Genomic DNA, 27,096 nt, shown 5'->3' on the forward strand with positions numbered 1-27,096 from the left:
TGGAAAATGGGGTGGTGAGACGACCCATTTGCCCAGCTTCATCTAAAATACAGGAGAGGATATCCATAACAAAGCAGAATAATAGAGGAGATAGGGGATCCCCTTGTCTAATACCGTTGGCTGCTTTAAAGTACCCCCTTGGGCTGCCATTAACCATAACAGAGAAGGATGGAGTAGTGATACACTGTTTCACCCACCCACACCATTTTTCATTGAAGCCCAATCTTGCCATGTACCCAAGGATAGCCTCATGAGATACATTGTCATATGCTTTCCGGAGATCAATTTTCACATACACAGCAGGTTTGGCTTTTTTCCTATGGAAATTATGACGCAAATCTTGAGTCAGGAGAATATTATCTTGAATTGATCTGTCTTTAATGAAAGCAGATTGATACGGCCCAATGATTTTATTCATCACATTTCTGATCCTATTTGCCATCAACTTCGTAATGACCTTATAGGAAAAATTACACAAGGATATGTGACGAAACATATCCGGAGAAGAGGCATCAGTACACTTTGGGACTAGAGTAATGTTGGTAGCATTAGCTTCAGCTAACAGGATCCCCTGCTCAAAGAAATGTTGGATAGCATTTACCACATCTGGGCCTATACAATACCAAAAGCTTTTAAAAAAATCGCCATTAAACCCATCTGGTCCAGGCGCCTTGTTGCCATCCATATCAAAAATGATCGATTTGATTTCCTCCTTCAGCACAGGTCTGGTAATAAATTCAGCTTCCTCCATGGTCAATCTCTTTGTAGGATGGGGGAGAAGGGAAACCTCACCTTGTCTACCTGTGTTCAAAAGATTCTTGAAGTAGGATACAATGATCTCCTCAATCTTAAGCGGATCCGTTGTCAAAATACCATCTGCATCCCGAAGCCCCATTATACACTTACGATTCCTTTGGGCATTCATGACAGAATAGAAGTAAGCTGAATTGGTGTCACCTAAATTTAACCATGGGTATTTTTGGTCACAAATTGATGGCACCAAATGATTTGCAAAATTGACTCAAACGTGAATCGTGATGACTATTTTTTTAATATTTTGTTTGGTAGGTAAGCTTAGGTTTGGCAAACCCCTACCAATTCATTAAAATAAGATGAATGTAGTTACAATCCTTTAAAAAACAACTGAAGACAATTTCCAAGAGAAAAGGGGTGGGAATATCATTTTCTACACCTATACAATCAGTTCTGTATTTGTTTCTATTCTCATACATTCCCTTCCAAAACAAGTGCAAATATCAGAATCACAATCACAGAATAAGAAGAGAAACTAGAAAGTGACAGTCTGAATCACAGAATAAGTCTCACCCGCCCATTACACAATACATAAATACATTCTTACTTAGTCTCAAAGCAAAAGCAAACTGAAAAAAGACAAGACAAGAAGAAACCCTACCTTTTTAATTAGGGCAAAAATCATGATTGGGCTAACAACCATGCTTTTAACATCCTAACCGTCTTCTTTTTCTTGATAGAAAAAGAGAGACTTTCTTTTTCTATGGTGTGATTTCATAATCTAGGGTTTTTTTTGTTTTTAGAATCAGGAGAGATCTGTGAGAAATGGGGGCGATTAATGAGGAGGATTTGATAACATGGGAGAAGAATACGAATGTGAATCAGGAGAGGATTTTAGTTTCTGTGAGATTAAGACCTCTCAATTCGAAGGAGATTGTGAGGAATGAGGTTTCTGATTGGGAATGTATCAATGATAACACAATTATATTCAGAAATAGCCTCCATGAACGTTCTATGTTCCCAACAGCTTATACATTTGGTAAGGGTTTTAACTTTTAAGTGTTATTTGCTTCATGTTTGGAACCTTCTTAAATTATCCTTATTCCATATTTTATGGGTTTCCAAAATAAATGTGGGGTTATGTTGTTACTTGTTTTAGGGAATTTATTATAGGTTGTAATTGCTTGATTTAGGGAGTAATTATGTAGTTGGATTATGGAATTAATTAGGGTAGGATTAATATAAAGAAGGGTTTGATTGGAACAGCCTCCCTGAGCCTATACATTTGGTAAGGGTAGGGTTGGAGTATTATTTGCTTCATGTTAGGAACTTTCCTAAATTATCCTTATTCCATATTTTATGAGTTTCCAAAAATATTTTTAGGGAATATTTATTTGTTGCTTGATTTAGGGTGTAATTATGTAGTTGAATTATAGAGTTAATTAGGGTAGAATTAGTATAAAGAAAGGCTTGATTGTATGAAAAAGAACATATAAAATTATCAATATCAGGTTTGGGTTTCTTCTAACAAACATTTCTTCTTCCTCTTGTTTTTTTTTTAGAAATGATAACTTTATTAGATTCCTATAACTAAAATGTGTTCTTCTATTATTATACTTATTCCATATTTAATGAGTTTCCAAAAAAAAAAAAAAAACATATAGCTGTAATTGCTTGTTTTAGGGAATTGATCATTTGGATTAGTTTTAACGGCATGGAATAGAAATTTCAAACGTTTTATTTGATTTTCTGAATCAAGTCTTATTTGTTCGGCCAATAAAACAAGTCCTTTCAAATTTAAACTAGGTCTTGATTCTCCAGCTAATTCACTGATTGAGGTTAATGAATGATCAATGTCTGGCGATAACAATTCTCCATTAAATGCATCTATTTTATCTTTAAATTCTTGGTAATCAGAAAGATTATGAAGGATACCACGAATCCTATTTATCCAAACCATTCCTATGGAATCTTCTGTCGCACCCAAGAAGAGTTCGACACAATGCTTTATTTCTGCCCTAGTTGACCCCAATTCGACATTAGAAGTATATTGATTGGTACCCAATAAAAGAATACTTTTTTTTTTGTAAAGGCTGCATATTTGATTACATCGATTAATTATACATTGCAATTGCTTGATTTAGGGAGTAATTATGTAGTTGAATCACAGAGTTAATTAGGGTGGAATTAGTATGAAGAAGGGCTTGATTGTATGAGAAAGAACATATAAAATTATCAACATCACTTGGAGGTTTGGGTTCATGGAATTAATCTGTCTTCTTCTATTTAACTCTTTTTTATTCTATAGAGCAGTGCTTTATCACTTCATATTCGAGTTATTGTTATGTTCTGCAGTCTGTGATCACTAAATTCAGATCTTTCTTTCTCTGCCAATGTATTTGTGTGGATTTCTTGGAGAAGTTTTGAAGATATTAAAGACAATAATTGCCTTGATCTAGTGTTTCGAATGGTTGAAAAATATGAAACTGTGCATTTCTCTGGTTTGGCAAGCCTTTTTCTGAAGTGGGTCTTACCTTTCCGGGGTTTTCATTTTGTTGAGAAAATCCGCCCGTCGTGCACAAGTAAACAGAAAAGTAAAACTAAATCTGGCTCTGATACCATTTGTCAGGGAATTTAACCACGTAGAACTCACCCCTAAAAGCTTGCCATTAGAGGGAGGGTGCCCATTCCCTTATAACCCATCCACATCCACATCATTTATCCTATGTGGGACTGTGCACAAGTAAACGGAATAGTAAAACTAAATCTGGCTCTAATACCATTTGTCAAGGAATTTAACTAGGTAGTACTCACCCCTAAAAGCTAGCCATTAGAGGGAGGGTGCCCATTCCCTTATAACCCATCCACATCCACATCGTTTATCTGATGTGGGGCTATTTGCTTTTGCGTGGAACCCCAACAATCTCCCCCTCCACGCGGAAGCAACGTGGTTAATCTCGCCCCTCCACGCGGTGACAACGTGGGAACCACGAGATACTACACCAAGGTTTCCGAGATCTTCCCCGAGGGAGATTCCCACCCTCGGAGGCAAACTGGGGTGACCACGCCCTGAGCTCTGATACCATGATAAATTTATGAATTTCACTAAACTTTGATGAATTACAAGGAGAATCAATTGTGCTTATATAGAGCACTTACATGATGAGTATAGAAAGAAGATCATGATAAACATGGAAAGACATAAGAGTAGAGTATTCTAATCTAACATACTTACTAATCTAATCTAGATGCCTAATCTAGCAAGGTTACCCCTTTAACCAACTTGCCTAATCTACCACAAGAAAATCCAACGGTGATATTTCAACCCAATCTGACAATGAGATCTCATACTCACAAACAACAAGATGAACATCGAGATTTTACGTGGTTTGGCCTAAGTCCTACATCCACGGGCGAGAACACGATCTTCCACTACGAGAAAACAAAATTGCAAAGGAATTAACTTGTAAACTCACAAACATGAAAACTACAACCCTTTCCTTTCCTTTTCAACCAAGACTGTACACGAGAGTAACCCCCGAGAGAAAATATGTGAAGAAAACCTAAAAACCACAACCCTTTCCCTTTTGGGGTTTTTGATTTTCTATACGTTGCATAAGAGCCATATCCTTTTTCTTTGCACCTTTTTCTGTTTTTGTTTTTTTCTTTTTTTTTCCAAGTCCTACCAAAGAAAATCTTGGGCCTCTCTCTGCCAATTGGTGTAGAATTATGGTGAATCTTTCCATTATTTAAGCGAGTAAGACTGCTTTATTTTAGAGATTTTTGCAATCAATCAGTCCAGTCTTTGTCCAATCAGGTTTGGATTTCAAAGCCCATTATATATATATATATATATATATATATATATATATATATATATTTGATTCACTGATGCACATATAATTCTAGAAATCTTTCTGATCTTCATATCATATTTTTTAATGATAGATAGAGTATTCCGGTGTGAGTGCTCCACGAAACAGGTGTATGAGGAGTCAGCCAAGGCAGTTGCTCTTTCAGTCGTCAGTGGTATTAATTGTGAGTATACTGGTCTTGTAGTTTCCTTCTAAGTAAACTTCAGTCAGTACTCCATCAACAAGTGAAAAAAAAAAAAAATAATTCCACATCCTCCCATGAATTCATTCTTCAGCAAGTATTTTCGCTTACGGGCAAACCAGCAGTGGAAAGACGTTCACCATGACCGGAATAACCGAGCACAGTGTAGCAGATATATATGACTATATACAGAGGGTAACCAACATTGATTTAGATCCCCTTTTCTTCTTTTCCAATTTGCACTAAGAACCATGTGTTACCACCAAGCACTTCATTCCTCTTGTAGCACGAGGAAAGAGCATTTGTTTTGAAGTTCTCAGCAATGGAGATATACAATGAAGCTGTCAGGGATCTCCTCAGCACAGACAGTACTCCACTCAGACTTCTAGATGACCCAGAGGTGGATATTGGTTTTTGTTGATGTTACTTATGTTTGGGGATTTTTTTTGTCATGCTAAATTGCTAATGGTACTCATGTTAATAGAGAGGGACTATTGTGGAGAAACTCACAGAGGAAAATCTGAGGGATTGCAGCCATCTGCAGAAGCTCCTATCCATATGTGAAGGTGAAAATTGTCTTTAATAGTGCATCTTTTATTTGATGTTGGTATTCACTTTATCCATCTATATCTCTTTCTTGCAGCTCAAAGACAGATAGGGGAGACTACCTTGAATGAAACAAGCTCAAGATCTCATCAAATTCTCCGACTGGTTTGTCCTTCTTTGATATGATCAGTTGCTTTTGATGGAGTTTTGAAAGCATCATCTGAAAAATCTTTCATCGTATTTTCCATTCATTGACTGATTCCTACAGACAATTGAAAGTTCTGCTCGTGAGTTTTTGGGCAAGGACAACTCAAGCACCCTTGCTGCTAGTGTGGTATGGAATAATTAATCCTTTTTTTGGGTTGACACGTCAGTTAATTTTCTTCTGATGATTATTTTTGTTGAATCCTGGATTCAAAGAAAAGGGAAAAATCTAGTAAGTTGTGTTGATTTTGTCTACAGAACTTTGTTGACTTGGCAGGGAGCGAGCGTGCATCTCAGGCCTTATCAGCTGGTGCACGATTGAAAGAAGGTTGCCACATAAATCGCAGTTTGCTCACACTGGGAACTGTTATTCGGAAACTAAGGTTGCCAAGTTTTTTATTACTTCTAATGTATACTCTTTCATGTCAACTTACAGCACAAAATTCGATAGCAATGTGATTTGTAAATCTAGTCTCAATGAGGGCCTTGAAGTGAATCTTTTAAATTGAGTTCTGCCTCTGCTGAGTCTATGGCTAGAAGTTCAAAATCTTCTCATTTTGCAGTCATCACCCTCTGCCTTCTGCCTCTATTTTTGGACTAAAACTGTTTTGGAGTTTAATTTGAATTTAATATTGGCTATTATTGATGAGTTTGTATGCCACACAGTGTAAGGGTTTGTCTCTGATGTACTTTAATAAATTAGTTTCTGGATCATCTGGAATTTGAGTTGGTTTAATTTGAAGTTGCATTCGAAAATATAGTCAGGATGCCCCATCAGATGGTATATAAACTTGTGTTTGATACCATTGATTATTGAACATTATGCAGCTGGTTAATTGTCTGCTTTGTTAGTTTCTTCTACATACTTGGTCTTGATTGTTGTTTTACTCTCTGGTTAATACATCAAGCCTAGAAAAAATATAAGATGGTGAATAGAATCAAAAGATGCTAATGTGGTTATATTTGTGTAAATTTTCTTTGATCTAGACTTAGAAAAAGAAAACCATGGCAGTAAAAGAATTGAATCTGTCAAACTCATCAATAAAGTATTATCTAATGAGCGCAACCATTGTGGAAAGAGAATACCCCACTGAAAACCCTACACCAATCGAAATTGTCAAAGACTCATCAAGCACTTAACAAAATACTTGCAAATTCCTACTTCCATGCGTTTCTTCATCAGGTTTCGTCCTCCATTGCAATTCTCTTACGAGGGCCATCAAATGACAAACCGGTGTGTTGCTGTCCCTTGGACCATACCAAATATTTACACTGTTTGGAACGTACTTCATCGTGAGTTTAAATAGCTGGTAAGGACCCCTAGAAGCCCAAACAAACTCTTTTGCATTGTTTAGGATTAGTAGCGTCCAGACACTTCAGCGAGAACCATTGGAAATTTAGCATTCAGATCAATTTGCACCGCCTTTCCTGTACTTTCCGGAAATTTTATCATTTGTGTTGGTGTTTGTGGAAACATACTATCTCTCTGCTACATGAATCACATCGTAATAATTAGGTTTTCCACCTTAGGCATTGTTATTGAAGGTACTGCGCACATGGCCGGATGACCACCTATAGCTTAGGTGATCAAGATTTATTAAGGTGAAAGATTTATAAATAATATACATGTTTTTTTTTCTATGTAACCATTCAAAAAAAATGTTTTTTCTGTGTATATTGTTCTGTGTATGTGATGCAACGTGTTGCTAGCCTGCTATTACTGCATTCATTTTTTGCAACATGTACAATTTTGACCAGTAAAGGGGCTATTCGACATGAGAATAGCAATACCTAGATAAGTTGTAGCTGGGATTGGTTGAGGGTTCCCCTAGGAATTGGTTGCAGAGTTGATCGTTAAGCACGGGGAACTGATGGGAGTTCGTGAGGGCTTAGTGGAAGCCGGAGGAGATGGCTGAGATTTGCTATCCTCTTATCACATCAACCTCTTTCCTAGATAAAATTTTAACCAAAGAGCCACTGAAAACCATGATATTGAAATCTCATGACTGAGTTAAGATTTCAATATCCTTTACCTCCCCCTTCCTTCTCTTATCATCAAAACTCGAAACCCTATCTTCTACTCTCTTCCCTCTTTACCTCCTTCCCCAACTAAACAAATCCGCATTGGTTGTCTTCTCCTCTCCCCCCCTCCTTCCTCTCTGTGATCGCTTCTTTTCCATTGTTTCAAAACACGGATGTAGGCCAAAATGTGACCAAAGCAAATCCTAGTAAGCTGGGCACGGCATTCCTAAGGACTCAGTTGAAGCAGCCAAATACTCAAGAGTGGCAAACAAAATAAGAGATGGAGGATGCAGAATGATTCCATCAAGAAGATGATTTCTGTGAAAGAATAGAAGGATTTACATTCACCAAAGAAGGTAGTTGGATTTTGTGAGCTTGAGAGAGAGAGAGAGAGATTCCATAATTACTGATCCATTAAGAGAGGGAGAATGCATCACATTCATAATTATTGATTAATTCCATCCGTATTTTGTGTTAAAGAGTGTGGAGAGAAAGATAGAGATAGGAAGAGAAAAAGATATAGAGAGAAGGAAAAGAGGGGGGGGGGGGGGAGGGGGGGCACCAAAATCATGTCTTGAAACTGAAATTCTGTACTCCATGATTGGCAAAGGTATCTAAAACCATGTTCCCTCCACTTCACAATATAGCCACGGTGTGCAAACAGTAGCTGACTCAACTGTCTTCCCTCCTTACCATCATATAGCCATGTCATGCAAACACTAGCGGATTCTGGAGATTAACTAAACTGTTATTGCTACGGAACTTTGATCCTGGATGTGAAAGCTAGGTCTTCTAGTTATGAAGCTTATCATGTTTTGGATTTTGGATCACTATTTCGGCTGTCATAGATGGTTGCATCAAAGGCTATCACACTAAATTAAGCAAATGCTAATCTCATAATGCGTTTAATGGAATCCTGTAGAAATAATGTGTTGTTTTATGTTTCTCTTTTCTTTCCTCCAATAGACATTTAACTTTCAAGTGAGTGGTAATAATTACTATATGTTGCCAAACTCTTGGTTGTCATTGGTTGTCATTTATTAAAATATTCATGTAGTGTCTTAATCGATGCAGCAAGGGAAGAAATGGCCATGTTCCTTTTAGAGATTCAAAGCTAACAAGGATACTGCAACCTTCCCTAGGAGGCAATGCAAGAACTGCCATCATATGCACATTGAGCCCTGCAAGAAGCCATATTGAGCAATCCAGAAATACACTCTTATTTGCAAGTTGTGCAAAACATGTTGCTACCAGTGCACAGGTCAACGTAGTAATGTCTGATAAGGCGTTGGTAAAGCATTTGCGAAGAGAATTGGCTAGACTGGAGAGTGAACTGAGAACTCCAGGAGCAGCGTCTGCCACAAATAATTCTGACGCATTATTGAGAGCGAAAAATATTCAGATTCAAAAGGTTATGGATTAGCATTCTAAATTCACACTAGGGAATACAAATTCATATGCTTACACATATACATGCACCTATATACTATAAATACACACGCGCACACACGTGTTTGTGTCTGTATGTATGTAGACACACACACAAATAATATGCGGGTAACATGATCCTAATGTATGCCATGTTACCAAATGAGAAAAAGTAACTTAGGCTACTTTTATCCTTGTGCAATGGAAAACTGTAATAACTAAGGTGGTTTTTAGTAAGTTGTCACTTTTAACTTTGTGGTTATTGAAGATGTATGGAAGTGCCATCAAATTTGATGGAAAATTCTTTTCCTCTTCTTCCCTTTGTGAGTTTCTTCAATATCAAAATGGTTTCCTTTTCATTGTTGTTTCATATCTGACCAACAAAAAGTAGGCATTTATCATGAAAGGCCACATTACTTGCCTCTATATATCCCCACACCAATAGCTGATGAAGGGTCCATTGCGTCTACTCGTCAAAAAGCCAATAATATGGGGATCTGCTGGTAGGTCTATTGACTTTGTCATTGTTAATTTCAAGATTGCTTACCATGGTTCCTGAGCAAGGTCGTCATTCTTAGTCAAAGCTTTATAAGCAGTCGGGGAGTTGCAGCTGTTATCCTCAAACTGAATTTTGATTCCTGAGTCCTGACCCAACCATGCGACCATTGCAAGTAGTCCAATTGAAGACCAAAATGGATCAAGATTGCTTGCCAAACTAAGTTTTCGGTGAGATCTTGTCATCACAGTCATCGATACGAAAATTTGGCGAGAGCGAAGAAGCTTCAGGAATTGGGATCTCAGCATCAGACCAGTAAAAGGGAAATGGAAATAGATTGCCAAAAGGGATGGAATTGATCAGGGGATAATGGATTTGAGTGGAGGGTGCTTTTGTCATCAAAATTTGATGGCACTTGTGTAATTTCTTGTAACCTCAGAATAAAATGATAAAATTACTAAAACCTACCTTAGTTATTGTATTATTACAGTTTTTATTAAACAAAGACAGCATGAATCTTTGTTAATCTTGCTCATTTGCTAACATAAGCTAGCCTCACACTAACAAAGACTATGTTTATGTATAAATAAATAGATTGCTACAGAGAGAGAGAGAGACATCTTATGCACTAAACATGCATCGCCTTACCTATTGTGTTATGCAGATGGAGAAGGAGATAAAAGAGCTGACTCAGCAACGAGATCTTGCTCAGTCTCGGCTTGAAGATTTACTTCGAGTAGTAGGAGATGGCCAATCTTCAAGACTATGGGTATTCGGCATTGTTATTTTAACTTCCCAATTACATTTTGATGGTTATGCTCTAACAAATATGGGTTATTCTCTCTTTCTCTCAGGCAGAATTCAGTTCCTCTCCTGCATCCAACATGCCAAATGCACATGAAGATGAGCTCTCAATGTCAGAGTCATCTGGCGTTGTTGATCAAACCCTAGATTTTGGCAACTCAGAGTTCCTTGCACCTCAGTATCCTAAAGAATGCAGTAGCACTAATTTCAACCAACACTGCCTGCAGTTTTCCGAAAAAACGGAAGACCAAATTGTGTCTGGTGATACCTCCCCTCCACGTACAATTTGTAGTCCAAAGTTTATTCGATCAGACACAGACCAATGTGGGAACGAGATCGCTCTTGATGCTGGTGACAATTTTGAGGATCTTTGTAAAGAAGTTCGGTGTATTGAGACGGAAGAGTCAAGCACGAGAAGAAATGAAGAACCCGGTATCCTGTTGCCTGAAGAAAATGCAAGGCCGCTACCTTTGATAGTCACTGGCAGTGTGCATGCGACAGATGAAGAATTGTCTAGAGTTTCGAAACATGTTGCCACTGATATTACATATGGTGCATTGGAGGAGCAGCTACAAGAGGTGCAAAAAACTATCAATAATCTAGTCAAACCATACCCCGATGAATTATCTCCGTGGCCGGTTGGGGCAAATTTATCTAGCTCAAGACGCTTGCATTTATCTAGAAGTAGAAGTTGTAGAGCGACTCTCATGACGGGCTCATATTCTTCTTGGTTTCAAGAGTCGGAGCAAAATGAAAATACGCCACCAAGTATTTTTTATGAAGAATTTTCTCAGAGGCCAGGAGGTTTTCAGATGAGACCCTGTGCATTAAATTATGGTGCTGAAATTGAAACAGTATCAAGACAAAGCTCTCAGACTTCTAAACGAAGTGCTTCTACTGATGTGCTAAAAGGACAGAATATCAAGAATGGTGCTGAAGAGAACATTACCAGCGTCCATACTTTCGTTGCAGGACTGAAGGAGATGGCTAAAGTTCAGTACCAGAAACAACTCATTGATGACCAGGTGAGGATGTGATTCTTTGATAATTGCTATTGCCCCTTTATTAAAGAGCATTAATCTCACATGATAGTTTCTTGTTTTTTGCTCAAAGTGTTATTCTGTCAGATGGAGACTATCTTCTTCCTCCTTTTGTTTTCTTAGGGGCCGTTTGGATACGCGGATTTTAGAATCTTGGATTTCCTCAAAATCGTAGATGGGAGACGAGAGAAGAAGGAGACCACCCATTTCGCTTCTCTCTAGAATCTTGGATTTTAAGTAAGAAATCCAGGTTTTAGAAATCTCTCCTCCATCCTGAGATCTCTAAAACCTGGAAGCATGGGATGATCTCCTTCTCTCTTGCTGACGGAAAGGACGAGAAATCAGAAAATGACGGCTGGTCTCCTTTTCTTGTCTTCCATCTACGATGTTGAATTGTTGAGGAAATCCAAGAATCTAAAACCCACATATCCAAACGGCCCCTTATAGTGCCATTAAACTTTGAAGTTTGAAGCCTATTTTGGCATAATCCTGGTGATTTGATCCTGGGTGGATTTAGGATCTGTGATTCTTTCTTTTCTATGTAGGAATCTTGAAAGGTGAACATTCTTGAGTAGGTTTCCAAGCAAATCTTACCATAAACTGTTTTGAGCAGGCGTTGTATAAGCAGAATACAAGCTTTCTGGGAATTATTTGATTTTCCAAGCTAAATAATGAAACAAACGAACTTTTTCTTAAATACGGTAGTTGAAAAAAGCCTCCATTCATGCATTGCCATTGTAATTTTTTCACCAAGCTCTGCAGCCGACGTCTCCGATGGCCCACTCTATGAAAGCTTTCAATCGATGGGCCAGGGAGATTAGTTGAAATTATTGAAGCGATTATGTAACACCAAAGGCCCCAGGATTGATGGAATGCATTAGGCTAGGCCCTTGAACTACTTAAGATAGTAACATTCCACCGTGCTCTACTGCCGACGTCCCCGGTGGCCAACTCTATGAAAGCTTTCACTTTTGTTGTTCTCTAGGTAGCCCTTTTCACAAGTCGCCCCATCCATCTGCGGCCCACTCTGTGATGGCTCTCACTCTGATTATTTCAGGTAGCCCTTTTCACAGGCTGCCTCGTCTGTCCAATGGCCTCCTCTGTGATGGCTTTAACTCTGGTTGCTCCAGGCAGCCATTTTCACAGTCTCAAACAAGAGACGTGGTGTTGGTTATAATTCCAAATGTTAGGTACCTAACCAATATGCCAAAAGCCCCATGGCTGATGTAACATGTTAGGCTAGGCCCTTACCACTTCAGATGCGTAACAGATCATTGACCTTTACATCAAGATTAATCCATTGATGCGGTACTTATTTCTTTTCTTTTTTTTTTCTTTTTTTTTTTTGAAAGATGACTTTATTAATCAGAAACCCAAATAAGGGGACAAGATGTCCCCAACTAGCAATGGATGGAGTTGATAGGGAAGATCTAGTCATCGGGTATACGTATCTGTTGTAGAATCGAGGGGACCGAACTGAACGACTAAACCGCTGCTAAGACGGCACGCTTCGCTCAAGAAAACAAACCTATCCCTGCTCGGGTTGCGTGTGAGAGGTCCCAAGTCCCAACAGTGGGTCAATGAACTTAGGGGATCGGTTTGGGAGCTGCACAAGTGGTGTCTATGGGGTGTAATACCAAGGGATCAGTTCATGGTAGAACATATGGTTTGTTGACATCTCTTCCCATGTTGTCTATAAATGTATATTATTTCATTGTTCTTGTGTATGTGTATGAGGATATTCCCATCTCTATTTCTCTTCATTGCACTGTGCTGTATAAAGTATTAATGTCAATCAACACATCTCCTCTCTCTCTCTCTCTCTCCACAGTTAATCTGTGGTTGTCAGCTGCGATTACATCTGCCCATGTTACATAATGAACATAAGTGACAGAATGTGAATGTTATTATTAGACTCTGAACTATTACGTCGCTGATACCTTTTGCATCTTGTGGATCTTGCTTTCTCTTTAATTGGACATGGTCTCTTTTTGTTTGATGATACAGGAGGCAGAACCCAAGACCAGTGAAGACTTCGGAAGTGAAAAGACTTCCAAAGATGTAGGGCTAGATCCAATGCAAAGTCCTTTGGAATCGCCATCACTTTGGCCTTTTGAATTTGAGAGGCAACAAAGAGAGATAATAGAGCTTTGGCATGCTTGCAATGTTTCCTTGGTCCACAGAACATACTTTTTACTCCTCTTCAAGGGTGATCCTATGGATTCAATTTACTTGGAAGTAGAGGTGAGGAGGCTGTCCTTTCTCAAGGGCACATTCTCTCAGGGGGATTCTAATAAACCAACAATGGAATATGGTCGCACTGTCACACCAGCGTCAAGGTATTGTCTTGTCCTTTATTTTTTTATTCTTTTCAATCTAGGAAAAATTTAGTTTTTTAGTTTTGAAGGAGCGATATGGTCAGTCATCTGACCCAAAAAAAAAAAAACGAATAGGGGGCTTTGTGATTGGTCTCATACAGTGGGACTCAGCCATATGCAACCAAAACAGTTGATGGTCATGTGGTTTGACCTATCACACCCTCCTTTTATTTGACAGTTTCATTCCTCTGGCTTTTAAAGCAAAATATGACCTTTTGATGGCAGAGAGTGGTATGTATATGCTATTTTTCATGAATAGTATAAACACTATTGTTGGCCAATATTTGAACTTCGAAAAGAGAGAAAGGACAGTACTCTAACCACTGTTTAAGAACTCGAATCAATCATCGACTTGCCGAGTCGACGCCCACGCCCTTTTATTTGCCGAGTTCTCGTCCAAGTCAAAGTGTTTGCCCTACCAACTCAGTCGAAACTCCCTTCAGTCACCCGAGTTAATAAAAAATTGACCGCTTCAATCATTGATTTGCTCAAGTGGACTCCCTTTTTCATGGCGAGTTCTCTGTGTCAGAGTTTTGAAGCACTAATTCCAACCAACTAGTATGCAATGTTACTTGTACTGCTCTTATTTTTTATAACTTTTTACTACTTCACTAGTTCTCACATTCTCATTCTAAAAATAAAGCTTGAGGGCTCTTCGACGCGAGAGGGAGATGCTGAGCAAGCAAATGCGGAAGAGGTTAACAGTTGAGGAAAGAAAGAGCCTTTACCAGAAGTGGGGAATCGGGTTGGAAACAAAGCGAAGGAGACTACAACTAGCCCGCCAATTGTGGACAGAAACAAGTGACATGGAACATGTGAGGGAGAGCGCCTCCCTTGTTGCAAAGCTTGTGGGATTCTTAGCACCAGGACAGGCAATGAAGGAGATGTTTGGACTGAGCTTCACGCCAAAACGGACTAGCCGGAGATCCTACAGTTGGAAAAGCAGCATGTCTTCCCTACTGTAGACTTTACCCTTACACTATATAGAAAGGATTTGTGCGCGAGCGACAAAAGGTTTTGAGGAGCCTACTTGTATTGGCTGCACTTGAGTTCATGAAATTAACTACTTAGCTTACTTCTGATTGTGATTCTTCTGATATTTCTGATTGTGATTCACTTGACTCTGATTGAATTTGTAGAAATGTTTGTATATTTACTCAGACTAGTGATCTACATTGTCGCGTGCTGTTTTTCTTGTGTACCTTGTTTGATCAATAAAAGGCCCAGGAGCCTATTGTGGCTCCTTTCTTTATTGTATTTGGGTATTCTCATCTCTGCTAGGAAGATCTGATCACTTTTTTTTGTCTAAAATTTATTTCAGTTTGTAGGGAAAGTTGCCTTGTTTCCCAAGGGTGGTGGAAGCAAAAATAGGAAATTTTGTATTTTTGGTTTTGGAAAGAAAAGAAACCTAGGCATAAATACTCTTGTGAACTCATGATTCTAAGTGTGAGAGGCAAGTGGCATGGGGTGTGTTCGGCTACCTCAAGGGAGTGGAGGCTATGTGGGTATGGCTGCAAAGAGGAGGAAAGTGAGGCGAGAGAAAGAGAGAAGGGAGAAAGAAGAGGGTTTGTTCTTGGGTATTCTCTTGTGGTTTTTTCTCGGGTATTCTCTTCTGGTTTTTTCTCGGCTTCCTCTTGTGTACGGTCTTGGGTGAGAGAAGCAAGGAAAGACTTGCAGGTTTGTGGGTTTTGATTTAATCCATTGTAATCCTTGTATATTGTTTTTCTCATAACGAAAGATTGTGTTTCTCGCTGTAGGCTTGGCCGAACCGCATAAAATCTTGGTGTTCATCTTGTGGCTTATGTTTATTTTACTTTTCCGTTTAACTTGTGCACGATCAGATCGGATTTGCCCCGCCATTGAAACTTCTATCGTAGAGTGACTGAGTAACAAAATATAAGTATTGCCTTCCACTAGTGACATCATGTCGGCACCCAGACTGTACAGTAAGTGTGCCAATGTAGGTGCCTTTTGTTTTCTATTCGGTGGTATCCCACCGTGAATTTAGTATAAAATCAAATATTTTTTTCTCATTCAAATATTTTCTCTTCAATCGTAAGAGGAGGGAATGATAGAACAGACACAAATACACATCTAGAAACCATCACATAAGCAGAGATTTTTACAGTGTGTAGCCGTATTGTTCAGTATTTTTCAAAAAGTACCGGTTTCATAGGATGATCCAAACAATTCATTTATTGGGCCACTTATTTCCATAGGATGAACTTAACCCGAGGTTTCCATAATCTGCATCCCTCTATAAATTGGAGGGTCAAGATCATCCTATGGAAATGATTTTTGGGCACAACCTATTAACATTGTGGCCCAACAAATGAACGGTTTGATCATCTTATGAAGTGGGCTGTACGGTACTTTTTGAAAAATATTGAACCATAGAAAATCTCCTTGGAAACAAGGTAAGTATCCATAATTGTTTTACATTATCACCGCTCAATCTAGTTCTATTTGGTAAAGATTCCATACTTTAACCAAGTAGTCTAAGCATCAAACCTTGATTGCTGTGGTGGGACAAGAAGAGGAAGAAAGATAAAGAGGTATTCTAAAATACCTTGATTTTTGTCTTTTTGCCATTCAAAAAAAAAAAGAAATTTGCTAGGGACCATTGCAGAAGGCATGTCGCGGGCTGGCTCTAGCATGAGAGCAGCCACAGAGGCTCACTTTTCAACAGACTTTGTCTTATTGATTTAATTCAAACTGGGTGCCTGCTATTTCATGCAACTAATTGTTTGATATTGTTTTTCGAATTTCTTAGGGACCTCATAAGGCAATAATATTTCTCCTCGAGGGATTTGCTAAGTAATTTTATGAACAGCCATTTTGAATATTACTTTTGCAATAGAGAACAGTAGGGCTCAGCATGGTATGAGACAGGTTTAAAGGGCCTAGCCTAATTGGCCCAATCAGTCTTTGGTTTTTGGCACATTGGTTAAGTACCTAATATTTTGTATTAGAACAGCCACCATGTCAGGCCTTTGAGTCACAAAGGAGCGACCTATGCAGACTACATGAAAAGGGCTACCTAGATAAAATTCCAAAGTGAAAACCGCTAGAGTGAAGTTACCACAAAGACTTCAAAAAAAAAAAAAGATGCCGGAGTGAAAGCCATCAGAGAGTGGGTCACCAATGTTATGGTCTTAAGTGAGGGCCTGCTATGTGACGGCTTTAAAGGGCCTAGCCTAACGAGCTCCATCATCCTTGGGCATCCCTAATCAGGCTTTGATACCAAATGTTAGGTACCTAAGCATTACGTCAATAGCATGGGATTGATGGAGCCTGTTAGGTTAGACCCTCTAAACATGTTACATAACAGACTAGGTCCCACCAAATCCCATACCTAGGCAGGCCTTCTCTTAGGACACTCGGACATGAGAAGCCCGCATATCCTGTATGACCCGTTGACAGATGGTGCCTAGATCTTGACTGGCTTATGGTGTCTTCCTCCCCAGTAACATATCCCACGTGCTAGATCAGAGGGTTAGGATCATCCTATGGAAATCATTTTTGGGGCACAAGTGCAAAACCTATTTACGTTGTGGCCCACCAAATGAACGGTTTGGATCATCTTATGAAGTGGTCTGTGTGGTACTTTTTGAAAATACTGGACTCTATGACCATATAAAATCTACTCGAAAGCAACATAAGTATCCATAATTGTTTAACCATATCACCACTCAGGCCAGGTCTATTTGGTATGAATATTCTACTTTAACTAAGTAGTCCAAGGATCAAAACATTGAGTGGTATGGTGATGGGGAAAAGATGTAGAAAGAGGTATTCTAAAATACCTCAACTTTTGTCCTTTTGCCGTTAAAATAAATCAATATCAAACAATAAGTGACCAACATTATCATGCATGTCTGGAATGATAAGTTTCATTCTAAATATTATCATGTCATTTCTTTTACTTTTTTTAACTTCTTCAGCTCATTGGTGAAAAGCCATTCTGCAGCTGACTTTTGCAGTAGAGAACAGCCACCTCAGGTGAAATAAATGAATAAGACAAAATCCGCTAAAAAGTGAGCCTTGTGGCTGTTCTCTCGTGCAAAAGTCTGCCGCAAAATAGCATTCTGCGAAATTGCCTAGCAAATCACAATCGAAATCGACACATCTGTGAAAGTTTAAAACCATGGTTCTCACATCTTCTATTATCTTTTATTGTGGAAAATATCTTAGGTGTTGCAGCGGGGTTCTTAATGTTGCATCATGGTTTATTTACCTCAGTAATATCATTTGTTGTAGAAAAAACTCCCACCCAACAAAGTTTTTCAACTATATCGAGTTCGGCCACTGCTACTGTTGTATCCGACCACTACTACCTCCTTGTGTCTTGGAAGGTTTTAGTGAGGCCATAAGATGTTAGATACCTAACCAAATATGCCAAAAGCCCTGGACTCATGGTACTCATTAGGCCAGGCCCTTTAAATTCGTCCCATACTGATACTAGGTGGGTCCCATGTAGGCAGACCCTCACTCAGGACGGTAATATTTCAACACGCTTCTGCATCCGCCGTCCTAGGTGACCCACTTTGTGATGGCATTCACTAGGACTTTTTTTTTTTTTTTTTTTTTTTTTCAGGTAGCCTTTTCCACAGGTCACTGCTTGCTTCTCCGATGGGCGACGGCTCACTTCGTAGTAGCTTTGTGTTTTTACTCTGGATTTTTTTTACTAGGCAACCCTTTTCATGTTTGCCCCTTCTGCAACTCTGGCATGACATAGTGGCTGCTCTGATACCAAATATTATGTACTTAACCAATATGCCAAAAAACCCAAGACTGATGGAAATCATTAGGCTAGGCCCTTTAAACTTGTCTCATACCATGCTGGGTCCTATCTAGTCGCATAACTAATTAGACTCTGATACTAAATGTTAGGTACCTACCAATACATAAAAATCACATGCTAGGCCCTTTAAACATGTCCCATATCAAGCTAGGTCCCACCTAAACTCAAAACTAGGCCAGTGTCCACTTAGGACCCTGACATAAGTAGCCCGCCGATTGTGGACCAAAACAAGTGACATGGAACGTGTGAGGGAGAGTGCCTCCCTAGTTGCAAAGCTTGTTGGATTCTTAGCGCCAGGACAGGCAATGAAGGAGATGGTTTGGCCTGAGCTTCATGCCACAACAGACCAGTCGTTTCATCATAGTCTCATTTTGGTATCTTAAAATTTTCAGGTAAATGAGTCTCTGAAAAGGAGCCAATTCCTTCAATGTCCATCAAATGTTTGTAGCCAGCTTTCATCTTTCAAATAGTTTCCAACAAGTTCTCGACTACTAGTCTCAAGTCATCATCAAATACTACTTCACCTTCTTCCTGACGAACTCTACCCTTCTGATGCTTCTCATGTTAAGTCTTTCTTAATGTATATTTATCATATTGTTTGTTATTCCCCATTTAACCAGTTTGGCATCAGGAAAAATGGTTATTTAAGACTACATAGTTGGTTCTCATCCTTCAATATAATTTCAACACAATGGACATGCAGAAGAGAAATGATATCCCCACTAGGACCAAGACATAACTTTTACTAAAGTTAATTGTGATCTTTTTGGTGAAGTAGGGTTAGGAATAATGAATCATCTTTTTATGATACATGGAATCATTTTCTGCAAGTTTGTAAGTTCCTACAAAGTAAGGGACAAATGACGTACACAATACTTGAATTATCTTTGTATCAAAAATCAACATGATGTTACTTTCTTCTTTGTTTTCCTCCAACCTTTTTCTGGCTCGAGTTGGGTTAGCATTTCCTTGTGCAAGGTTGGGAAAAGCCAACCCGATTTAATTTAGGTTTGAGGGCTTGGGGAACCGGAACCCGACATTTGTCTTCTAATTTTATCGTGATTTTCAAAATCTTAGGGTTAAGTTTTTTTTTCGTATTTTTTCTATTTTTGCCCCAGGCTAATATGAACCTTGACACAACCTAACCCAATTTGGAAAAAAGCAGGTTAGACATGTCGGGTTAGTGTTGAAATATTGGAACGGGTAGGGTTAGGGTTGACCACACTCAACCCGAGGCTCAGGTTGGGTCCAGTTAAGATTGAGGAAATGCTATCTCGGGTTGGACTAGGGTTAGCCTCAACCTGACCCAACCGACCCCAGTTGCAACTCTATACAGCAAAGCAATCTTCGTGCTCTAATACCAATGAAGTGAAAACAAGGTGCAAAACGGAGTCTGAGCATAAAAAAAAAAATAGAACGATTTGATCTCAGTCCTCGATTAGAATTTGCACAAACAATGTCCCCTTTGCATGAATTCCAAGCATAAGCTTAGTTTTTTATTTCTAATCTAATCCAAAATGTTCCCTCGAGTGATGGTTTTTTTTTTTTTCATTCAATGCTCAAATCAGGCTTTCCATTCTCGGTGGATTATTTAGAATAAAAACCATGGATAGAGAGAAATTGCAAAGACTCACTTCTCATGTAAAATTTTTTCCAGACTTGAAAAAATTCCCCTTGCAACCATGAATTTTATTTTTTTCATGATAAATTAGTTTCTCCAAGTGGCAAAGAGGGTAGGGCGGATGGGGGAAGGAGAAACTTTGATAGGACACAAATGAGTAGAGGATGAGAAGTGGCTATAAAACAAGGAAAAGTCATGTTGGATATTTAAAGGATCTGATCTATGGTTTATTGGAACCCAAAAGTCTGGAACTTGAAGTGAAAAATCTGTTTGGCAAACCATAAATAAAATAGAACTTATCTATTAGGTAGAAAATCCTTTGGAAATCAGATTGAAAAGAATAAGGCTGAGTCGTGCCACTGGTCACTCTGCTTAAGAATCGTATCCGCCCCCTACCGGTGCAACTGGGATCCGCGAACCGACGCTCGAAGATAAAACAGCCAAAATCAGCTCCAGCCCACGCGCACTCGCTGGCTGGTCCACCCAGAATCACCAACGGAACTGTGCTCAGATATAAACGGCACGGAGGAGGAAGAAGAACATAACAACATAACAGAAAGCCTTGGTTTATAAATTCCAGAATATGCAAAAAACGTCTTGGAATTTCTGTGTCTAAACAAATCCGTTTCATTCCCTTTTATAGACCATAAGGTGTCTGTTGGGAAGAGCCACCACTAATGGTGGGTTATTACTGTTGATGAAAAGCCTTCATTAAGCCCGGCGAGGCGAGGCGCGCGCGAGTGTGTTTTTTACACATGGGCTTGTGCTCTTCTAAAAGCCCAAGACCCAACAAATTCTAAAGCCCCTTGAAGGCTCAAGTCTTTCTCCAACTCTCCATCTTATATGGATGAGAAGATTTCTCAAAAGTTCCTATGTGGGACTATTTATTTTGCCTTGGTTTAGAGAGCAAAACAAGCACACACACTTCAAGGTCTTGGGTTCAAGTCCCTATTCAAGCAGAGGACTTTTGCCTTCCAAATAAGAGAGGGAAACCTTAATTTGAATCTTCCCTCTAAATTTTAAATACAAAGGAAAAGCATCTTTGACTTTTCAACTCCAATTTTGATTTAAAAATACTAACAAGTCAATCATACTTTGGGTGGAGTTTTTTGTTTCCTTATTTTTCAGGCTTTTCTTACTTCTCATTGAGTCCCTCTCTTAACTATCCCCTTCCCACCCTCCCTCGCCACTGGGTAAGCTAATATTCCAGGGAAAAAAAAATTAATGGTAGCCAAACGTGACCTTAGGTTCTGTATCTTTCGGTGTAAAATGGGTGCAAAACAAATTTATGCCCATTTTTCCACTTGAAATGGGGGTTGTTTTACTCCCATTTTACCTCGAAAGACAGTAAAATTTCGACCCTATTATTTTTTTCATGGATTTTTCCCATAAATAAGTTTATCATAGATCCAAAGAACGCCTTACTGTAATTCTAAAATAACCCAAGTTAGTAGATTATCCAATCTTCATTCATTGAATCAAAAGTAGCTTTACAACATTCATTCTAACTAATTATCAAGGGATTTGCTCGCGTCCATCGCAAAAGGCATTTCGCACATGGTCTGTTGCATGTTAGACCAGCCACCTCATGAAAGAAGACAAAAGCAAGCATGGTCCTTTTCCCAGTCAGGGGTTTATCTTCCCAAGACTACTTCATCATGAATAAGATGAGTTCTATTTTGGGTCCCCAACCGGATGCAAAGAAGAAGCTTAGCAGACTTTTTAGACTCTTAAAGTTCTTTCCCTGGTCTCCTAGGTTTGGCTCTATCCATAACTAGACTTATAGTTGGACTTCCCGGGGTTGAAAAAGGTTATGACGTTAAAAAGTAGTGTGACATCTTGGAGGCTAGCTAGGAGAAGTGTACTGTCAGACTCACAGCTCTCCCCCTAGGAGCGAAGATTTCAAGGCCCTTTAATCCTTGGTTTCTGCTATTTAAAATCTCTTTCCATCTAGTTTGAAGTCTGGAGCCTCAAATCAAATAGGTATGGTTTCCCTTAAGGATCTGGGAAGACTAGCTTCCCTTAGTAATCAGCTTCTCCCCTTTATTTTGCGCCGGGATCTCTCCAGGAATTCGGGGATCGGTTTTTGTTTTGGATGGAGATGAAAGCGACTCCTCATCTAGCTGGTGGGTTGCCATTTGGTGGACGCAGTCTCGGTGGTCAATCCCCCTCTGGGAGTCCTGATCCCGCTTTTTGGGGTTGTATATCTGCTAGAGTCCCTGATTCAGCATGGCACGTTTGGGTTGCTTCCGGTCCTGATGGATTGTCTCGATCACCAAGCTAAATGACCATCTAGATGGTGATGACAAATCTGTTTTGAGGAAAGCCTTGCATGAGAAGGTCCCCAAATATGGCACTTTTAGTTGGAATCGATCTGTTGAAGGCCTTGGGGTTATGCTTTGGAGTGCTTGGGGGAGTGATGCAGATTCTTTAGGTTGTGATTCTAGATAGTAGGGAGGTAATTAGTTTTTGTATGATAGGATGGCAGTGTTTGGATGGATGGTCCTCACTGAGGTGGATGCATTAGTAGATTTTCTTCGTTGTTTTTATCTTGTCAAGATGCTCCTGGCCATCCTTAATTGATTCTATGTTTTGCAAGTTGGGACCAACCCCTGGTCCCCAATGTAACATCCATAGCATCAATAAAATTGTCATCTTTCAAAAAGAAAAAAAGAAAAAAGTGAGCCTGTGTGGCTGGTCTGACATGCAACAGACTATGTGCGAAATGCCTTTTGCGATGCACACCAGCAAATCCCAATTATCAAATATGCTCAAAGATCATAGTAGAAGCTTATTGACATTATTAGTAAAGATTAACATTCTTCGAGCAAGGTTGGTGCCTAACACCTTCCAGCACCGTAACTTGATTTTGGGCCGCCTCTGTTATAAGAGACCGGCTCATCGAGAATATTATCAAAATTTGGATCTTAGACCCTAACGTAGGCGGTGACTCTTCAAAGAAAAGAATTTGGTAATCCCAACTCTCAAACATCACCAAACACAAGCATCGAAATAGAACTGCTCCATGGTGATGACTTTCATCAAGCCATTTGCTTTTCTCCCACTTTTATTTATTTGAGACTTCTCACGACATCCATGCACCACCTGTGTTTGCGTTCCCTAAGGCACCCCTCTTTCAAGAGGATCCACGGGATGTCAAACCCTAGTAAGATTCTTCGCTTTGCATCGAATTATACAACATGCTCCACCACTTGTGCAAGCCCTCATGGAAAAGAATCATACACAGGTCGGCTGATACACTTTAAAATAGTTCTATATGTTCTTTTCTTGTCTCAGGGTTAAAAAGATCAATAAAAAGAAGTATTGTCATGAATTTGTGTGATTATATAGGCCACATTTGGCAACCATTAAATCTTTTTCCGTGAGATATTAGTTCATCAAGTGATGAGAGAAACACATTCAAAAAAAAAATCAAGTGATAAGAGATGGGGAGGGAGGGGTGGGAGAGGCATGAGTTTAGAGTGTAAGAATTTCAGTAGAGTTTAATTTTTCAGCCTTTTGTCACCTCCTTGCTCAACCCCTCTTAGGTCTCTTTCTCTCCAACCCCTCCTCACCATTGGGTAAACCAATATTCCATAGAAAATAAATTCATGGTTGCCAAACACGGCCATAGTGGATTAAGTAAAATCATAGTTCAACAACAAGGAGTAAATTTTTGCATTTGGGATGCAGAAAAGGCAACTGCCCTTGCTAGAAATGGCTGCCCAAATTGAATGCCATTTTCAAAAAGATATTTGGGTTTTTATTTTAGTTTTTGCATGTCACATTGTTTCTTAGAATGGTTGTTTCACATATCAATCAAAGAAGCAATAAAAGAAAAATAACCATTTCCATGTATTTCAAAATGCCCTGTAACTATGAAATACTTCCTCCACTGTTGGCCTCCAGCATAGATCCTTCTCTTGCTCTATCTGCTCTTCCAGAGCTCTGTGAGCTTCGTGTCTCCCTTGGTCGGCTATCGGCCTTGAGCTCTGCAATCTGTAAGATTATAACAGAATAAGGAACATTCATGTATATGTATGTACTGATCATTGTAAGAATGTAAGCGAAAAAGGGTTTAACCCCGCAAGAAGACTTCCTTCTACAGCATCAGCTTTAACTGCATCATCCCTCCGCAAAGTAGTTTAAGCAGCCCATCAACTTCAGAAACAAAAAGTGTAATGAAATTTTAAAGAAGCTAAAGGAAAAGAACAAAGATAAACTCTACTTACATAGCAAAGCCCATCAGAGGGAGGGGAGCCCTCAATTCGGGGGTTTCTTCCACCTCGCACAACCACACCAACAGAGAAGCATGGCATCCCATCGATGGCGATAAGCAAGAAGATAAAGAAAGGGGAGCAGAAGGAAACAAGAGATAAGCAATATGAAGAAGAAAGAAGAACCTGAGAATAAAAGGGGGGAAAACAGGGAGAAAAAAAACACATCCACTTCTGAGTTCTGAGTCCATCTCTTTCCTTCGATCTTCACCAAATCCCCACTCTAGTTTACTCATATTCTCCTCAACTCTAGTCCTAGATTTCAACTTCGACATAAAAGACAGAAATCATGCAAAGAGGACTCCCTCAATTCCAGCGACTCCACAGATTCTTTTCTCAAGAAGAAAATCAGAGGAGAGGAATCCAGGGATTCTGGTAACAGTGGCAAGGTTATTGATAAGTTCTCTCTTTGATGCAACCAACTGCATCCTTCCAAAACAGGGTATGAAGATGAAAAGAGAGATTCTACTAATTCATTAGGAAAGAAAAAGTCACATGTCCCAATTAAAGATATTTTATAATCAATTGGATAAGAAAATTACAGTAACTATCTATGAATACAACCATATCATGTATGAGGAAAGTGTTCCTGAGCTGAGCTCAGATAAGCTTAAAAACTCATGTGGGCCCACATTTTTTGGCTGATCCAAAGCATTCATTTGAAGGCCCTTACATGGATAGGGTGCCTACAAAAAATCAGGTCCATAAGATCATCCTAACCCTTCCATTTGTGGAGGGAAAAAATGGGCAAATCTGTGGAGAAACAGTATCTGTCCATTTTTCTTTCCACTTTTGGATGGGTTAGGATGATCCTATGGACCTTATTTTTTGTAGGCACCTTATCCGTATAAGGGCCATTCAAATGAATACTTTCGATCACCCAAAAAATGTAGTCCCACATGAGTTTTTGACGCTTGAGCTCAAATAAGCTATCACTTTACTATAAGGAAAGTGTACATGAGCTCGAGCTCAAAAACTCATGTGGGCCCACATTTTTGGGCTGATCCAAAGCATTCATTTGAAAGGCCCTTACACGGATAGGGTGCCTCCAAAAAACAACGTCCATAAGATCCTCCTAACCCTTCCATTTGTGGAGGGAAAAAATGGGCAGATCTGTGGAAAGTGTTAAAAAGCTCGAGCTCAGATAGCTTATCTTAGCTCGAGCGTCAAAAACTCATGTGGGCCCACATTTTTTGGGTGATCCAAAGCATTCATTTGAAAGGCCCTTACACGGATAGGGTGCCTACAAAAAACCAGGTCCATAATATCATCCTAACCCTTCCACTTTATTACTACTAATTTAGTATTAATATTAAAACAGAAGTAGCCAAACTAACATCATGAGATTGTAAACATGGATGGAGTAATTTATAACAGAATCTGGTAGGTTATCATCCAAAATTAACTGTCTCTCTAAACAGACAATTATTTTGATTCATGTTATGAAACACCCACCAAAGAAAATGACTTATTTAAATAATGTAAGGGCCATTTTTTTAACGAGTTGTTATCATATGAACTGATCGCCTCATATCAAATCCATAAAAAATTTAATTGCATCCCGCTAGAAGAATAAAGGTTGTCCATATAATAGAACAGAATATCTTCGAGAGGTACCAGGGGCATTATCACAAAACTGTAAACTGATTCCTGACTCTGATATTATCACCAAACTTTAAAGTGATTCCTGACTATCTATATCCAAATGAAAATCTAAATGAAAGATGGCTACTAAAACAGGGAGTTCACATGAAGATGAAAGATAAATTCTACTAGTTCATACGTGGAAAGAAAAACGTTTTGTAGCATACATTTATTACTATGAAATATAAATCTGTTTTCCAGTGAGGATTTTCTTTCAGTAGGTTTAACATAGAAAATTTTGCATCTCCCAATGAATGATAATTTTATAATCAATTGGACTAGCAAATTAGGGTAACTATCTATGAGTACAACCATATAAGTAGTATATTATTATTATTATTATTATTACTACTACTTTAGAAGTATTAATAGTAAAACAGAAGTAGCCAAACTCACATAATCAGATTGTAAGCATGGCATGGTAGGTTAGAAACATTACCTCACTCATCCAAAACTAACTTTGTCTCCACTAAACAGACCATTATTCTGATTCCTGTCATGAAACACCCACACAAGAAAATGCCCACCAACCATGACTGCCCTTAATCATTTTGATACCAGGAGCCTAAGGTAGTCCTGCAGGCATAACCGAATTCACAATTGGTTTGAAAGACATGAAGGAACCTCAACAATTGACCTTTACCTGATACCTATAGACCAAGTAATCTCCGTCACTGAAAAGATATTTCCTGCATTCATTCAGGCAGTAATTCCGTGATATCAAGCAAAATAAGTGGGAGATCATGACTAACCACAGAAAAAACTGGTGCTAGATTAGCTCGTCCATCATCTAACATGTAACTGTAACCACAAAAAATGCACCAAGAGAAAAGTAAAGAAAAAAAGGCTGATAAAATGTAAAACCGAATAAACGAATTTTTATCCGGTCGACGGCACCAAGGTAATGATTTTCTTCATCTTTATCTTCATAAAGTTTGTACATTACTCTCAAAAAAGGCAACCCTGGTTTTGATACGCAACAAATAATTTTAGTAAGAAGAACATCAGCAAAAAACACTTGAA

General features: G+C 39.0%; 1 protein-coding gene across 1 annotated transcript; it reads left to right on the forward strand.

Annotated features, from left to right (window-relative positions):
• Window positions 1–1,286: 1,286 nt before the first annotated feature.
• On the forward strand, window positions 1,287–14,979 carry LOC143864119 (kinesin-like protein KIN-7F). The gene is made up of 13 exons (XM_077374930.1): window positions 1,287–1,792; window positions 4,702–4,791; window positions 4,904–5,004; window positions 5,096–5,209; window positions 5,294–5,375; window positions 5,453–5,520; window positions 5,624–5,689; window positions 5,818–5,942; window positions 8,656–8,992; window positions 10,170–10,274; window positions 10,360–11,334; window positions 13,357–13,688; window positions 14,371–14,979. Exons 1-13 carry the CDS (start codon window positions 1,579–1,581, stop codon window positions 14,690–14,692), a joined length of 2,931 nt encoding a protein of 976 aa, XP_077231045.1. The 5' UTR covers window positions 1,287–1,578; the 3' UTR covers window positions 14,693–14,979.
• The last annotated feature ends 12,117 nt before the right edge of the window (window positions 14,980–27,096 follow it).

The sequence above is a fragment of the Tasmannia lanceolata genome, unplaced genomic scaffold (assembly GCF_043159265.1).
Source record: "Tasmannia lanceolata isolate RefF3 unplaced genomic scaffold, GAP_Taslan_0.1 ptg000048l, whole genome shotgun sequence".
NCBI lineage: Eukaryota > Viridiplantae > Streptophyta > Magnoliopsida > Canellales > Winteraceae > Tasmannia > Tasmannia lanceolata.

Bases quoted from the DNA above. Each gene is read 5' to 3' on its own strand.
- LOC143864119 (XM_077374930.1), top strand. From the start codon at position 1,579: ATGGGGGCGATTAATGAGGAGGATTTGATAACATGGGAGAAGAATACG. The intron at 5,690-5,817 runs GTATGGAATAAT...TTTTGTCTACAG, and splicing joins GCACCCTTGCTGCTAGTGTG to AACTTTGTTGACTTGGCAGG. The intron at 13,689-14,370 runs GTATTGTCTTGT...CTAAAAATAAAG, and splicing joins ACTGTCACACCAGCGTCAAG to CTTGAGGGCTCTTCGACGCG.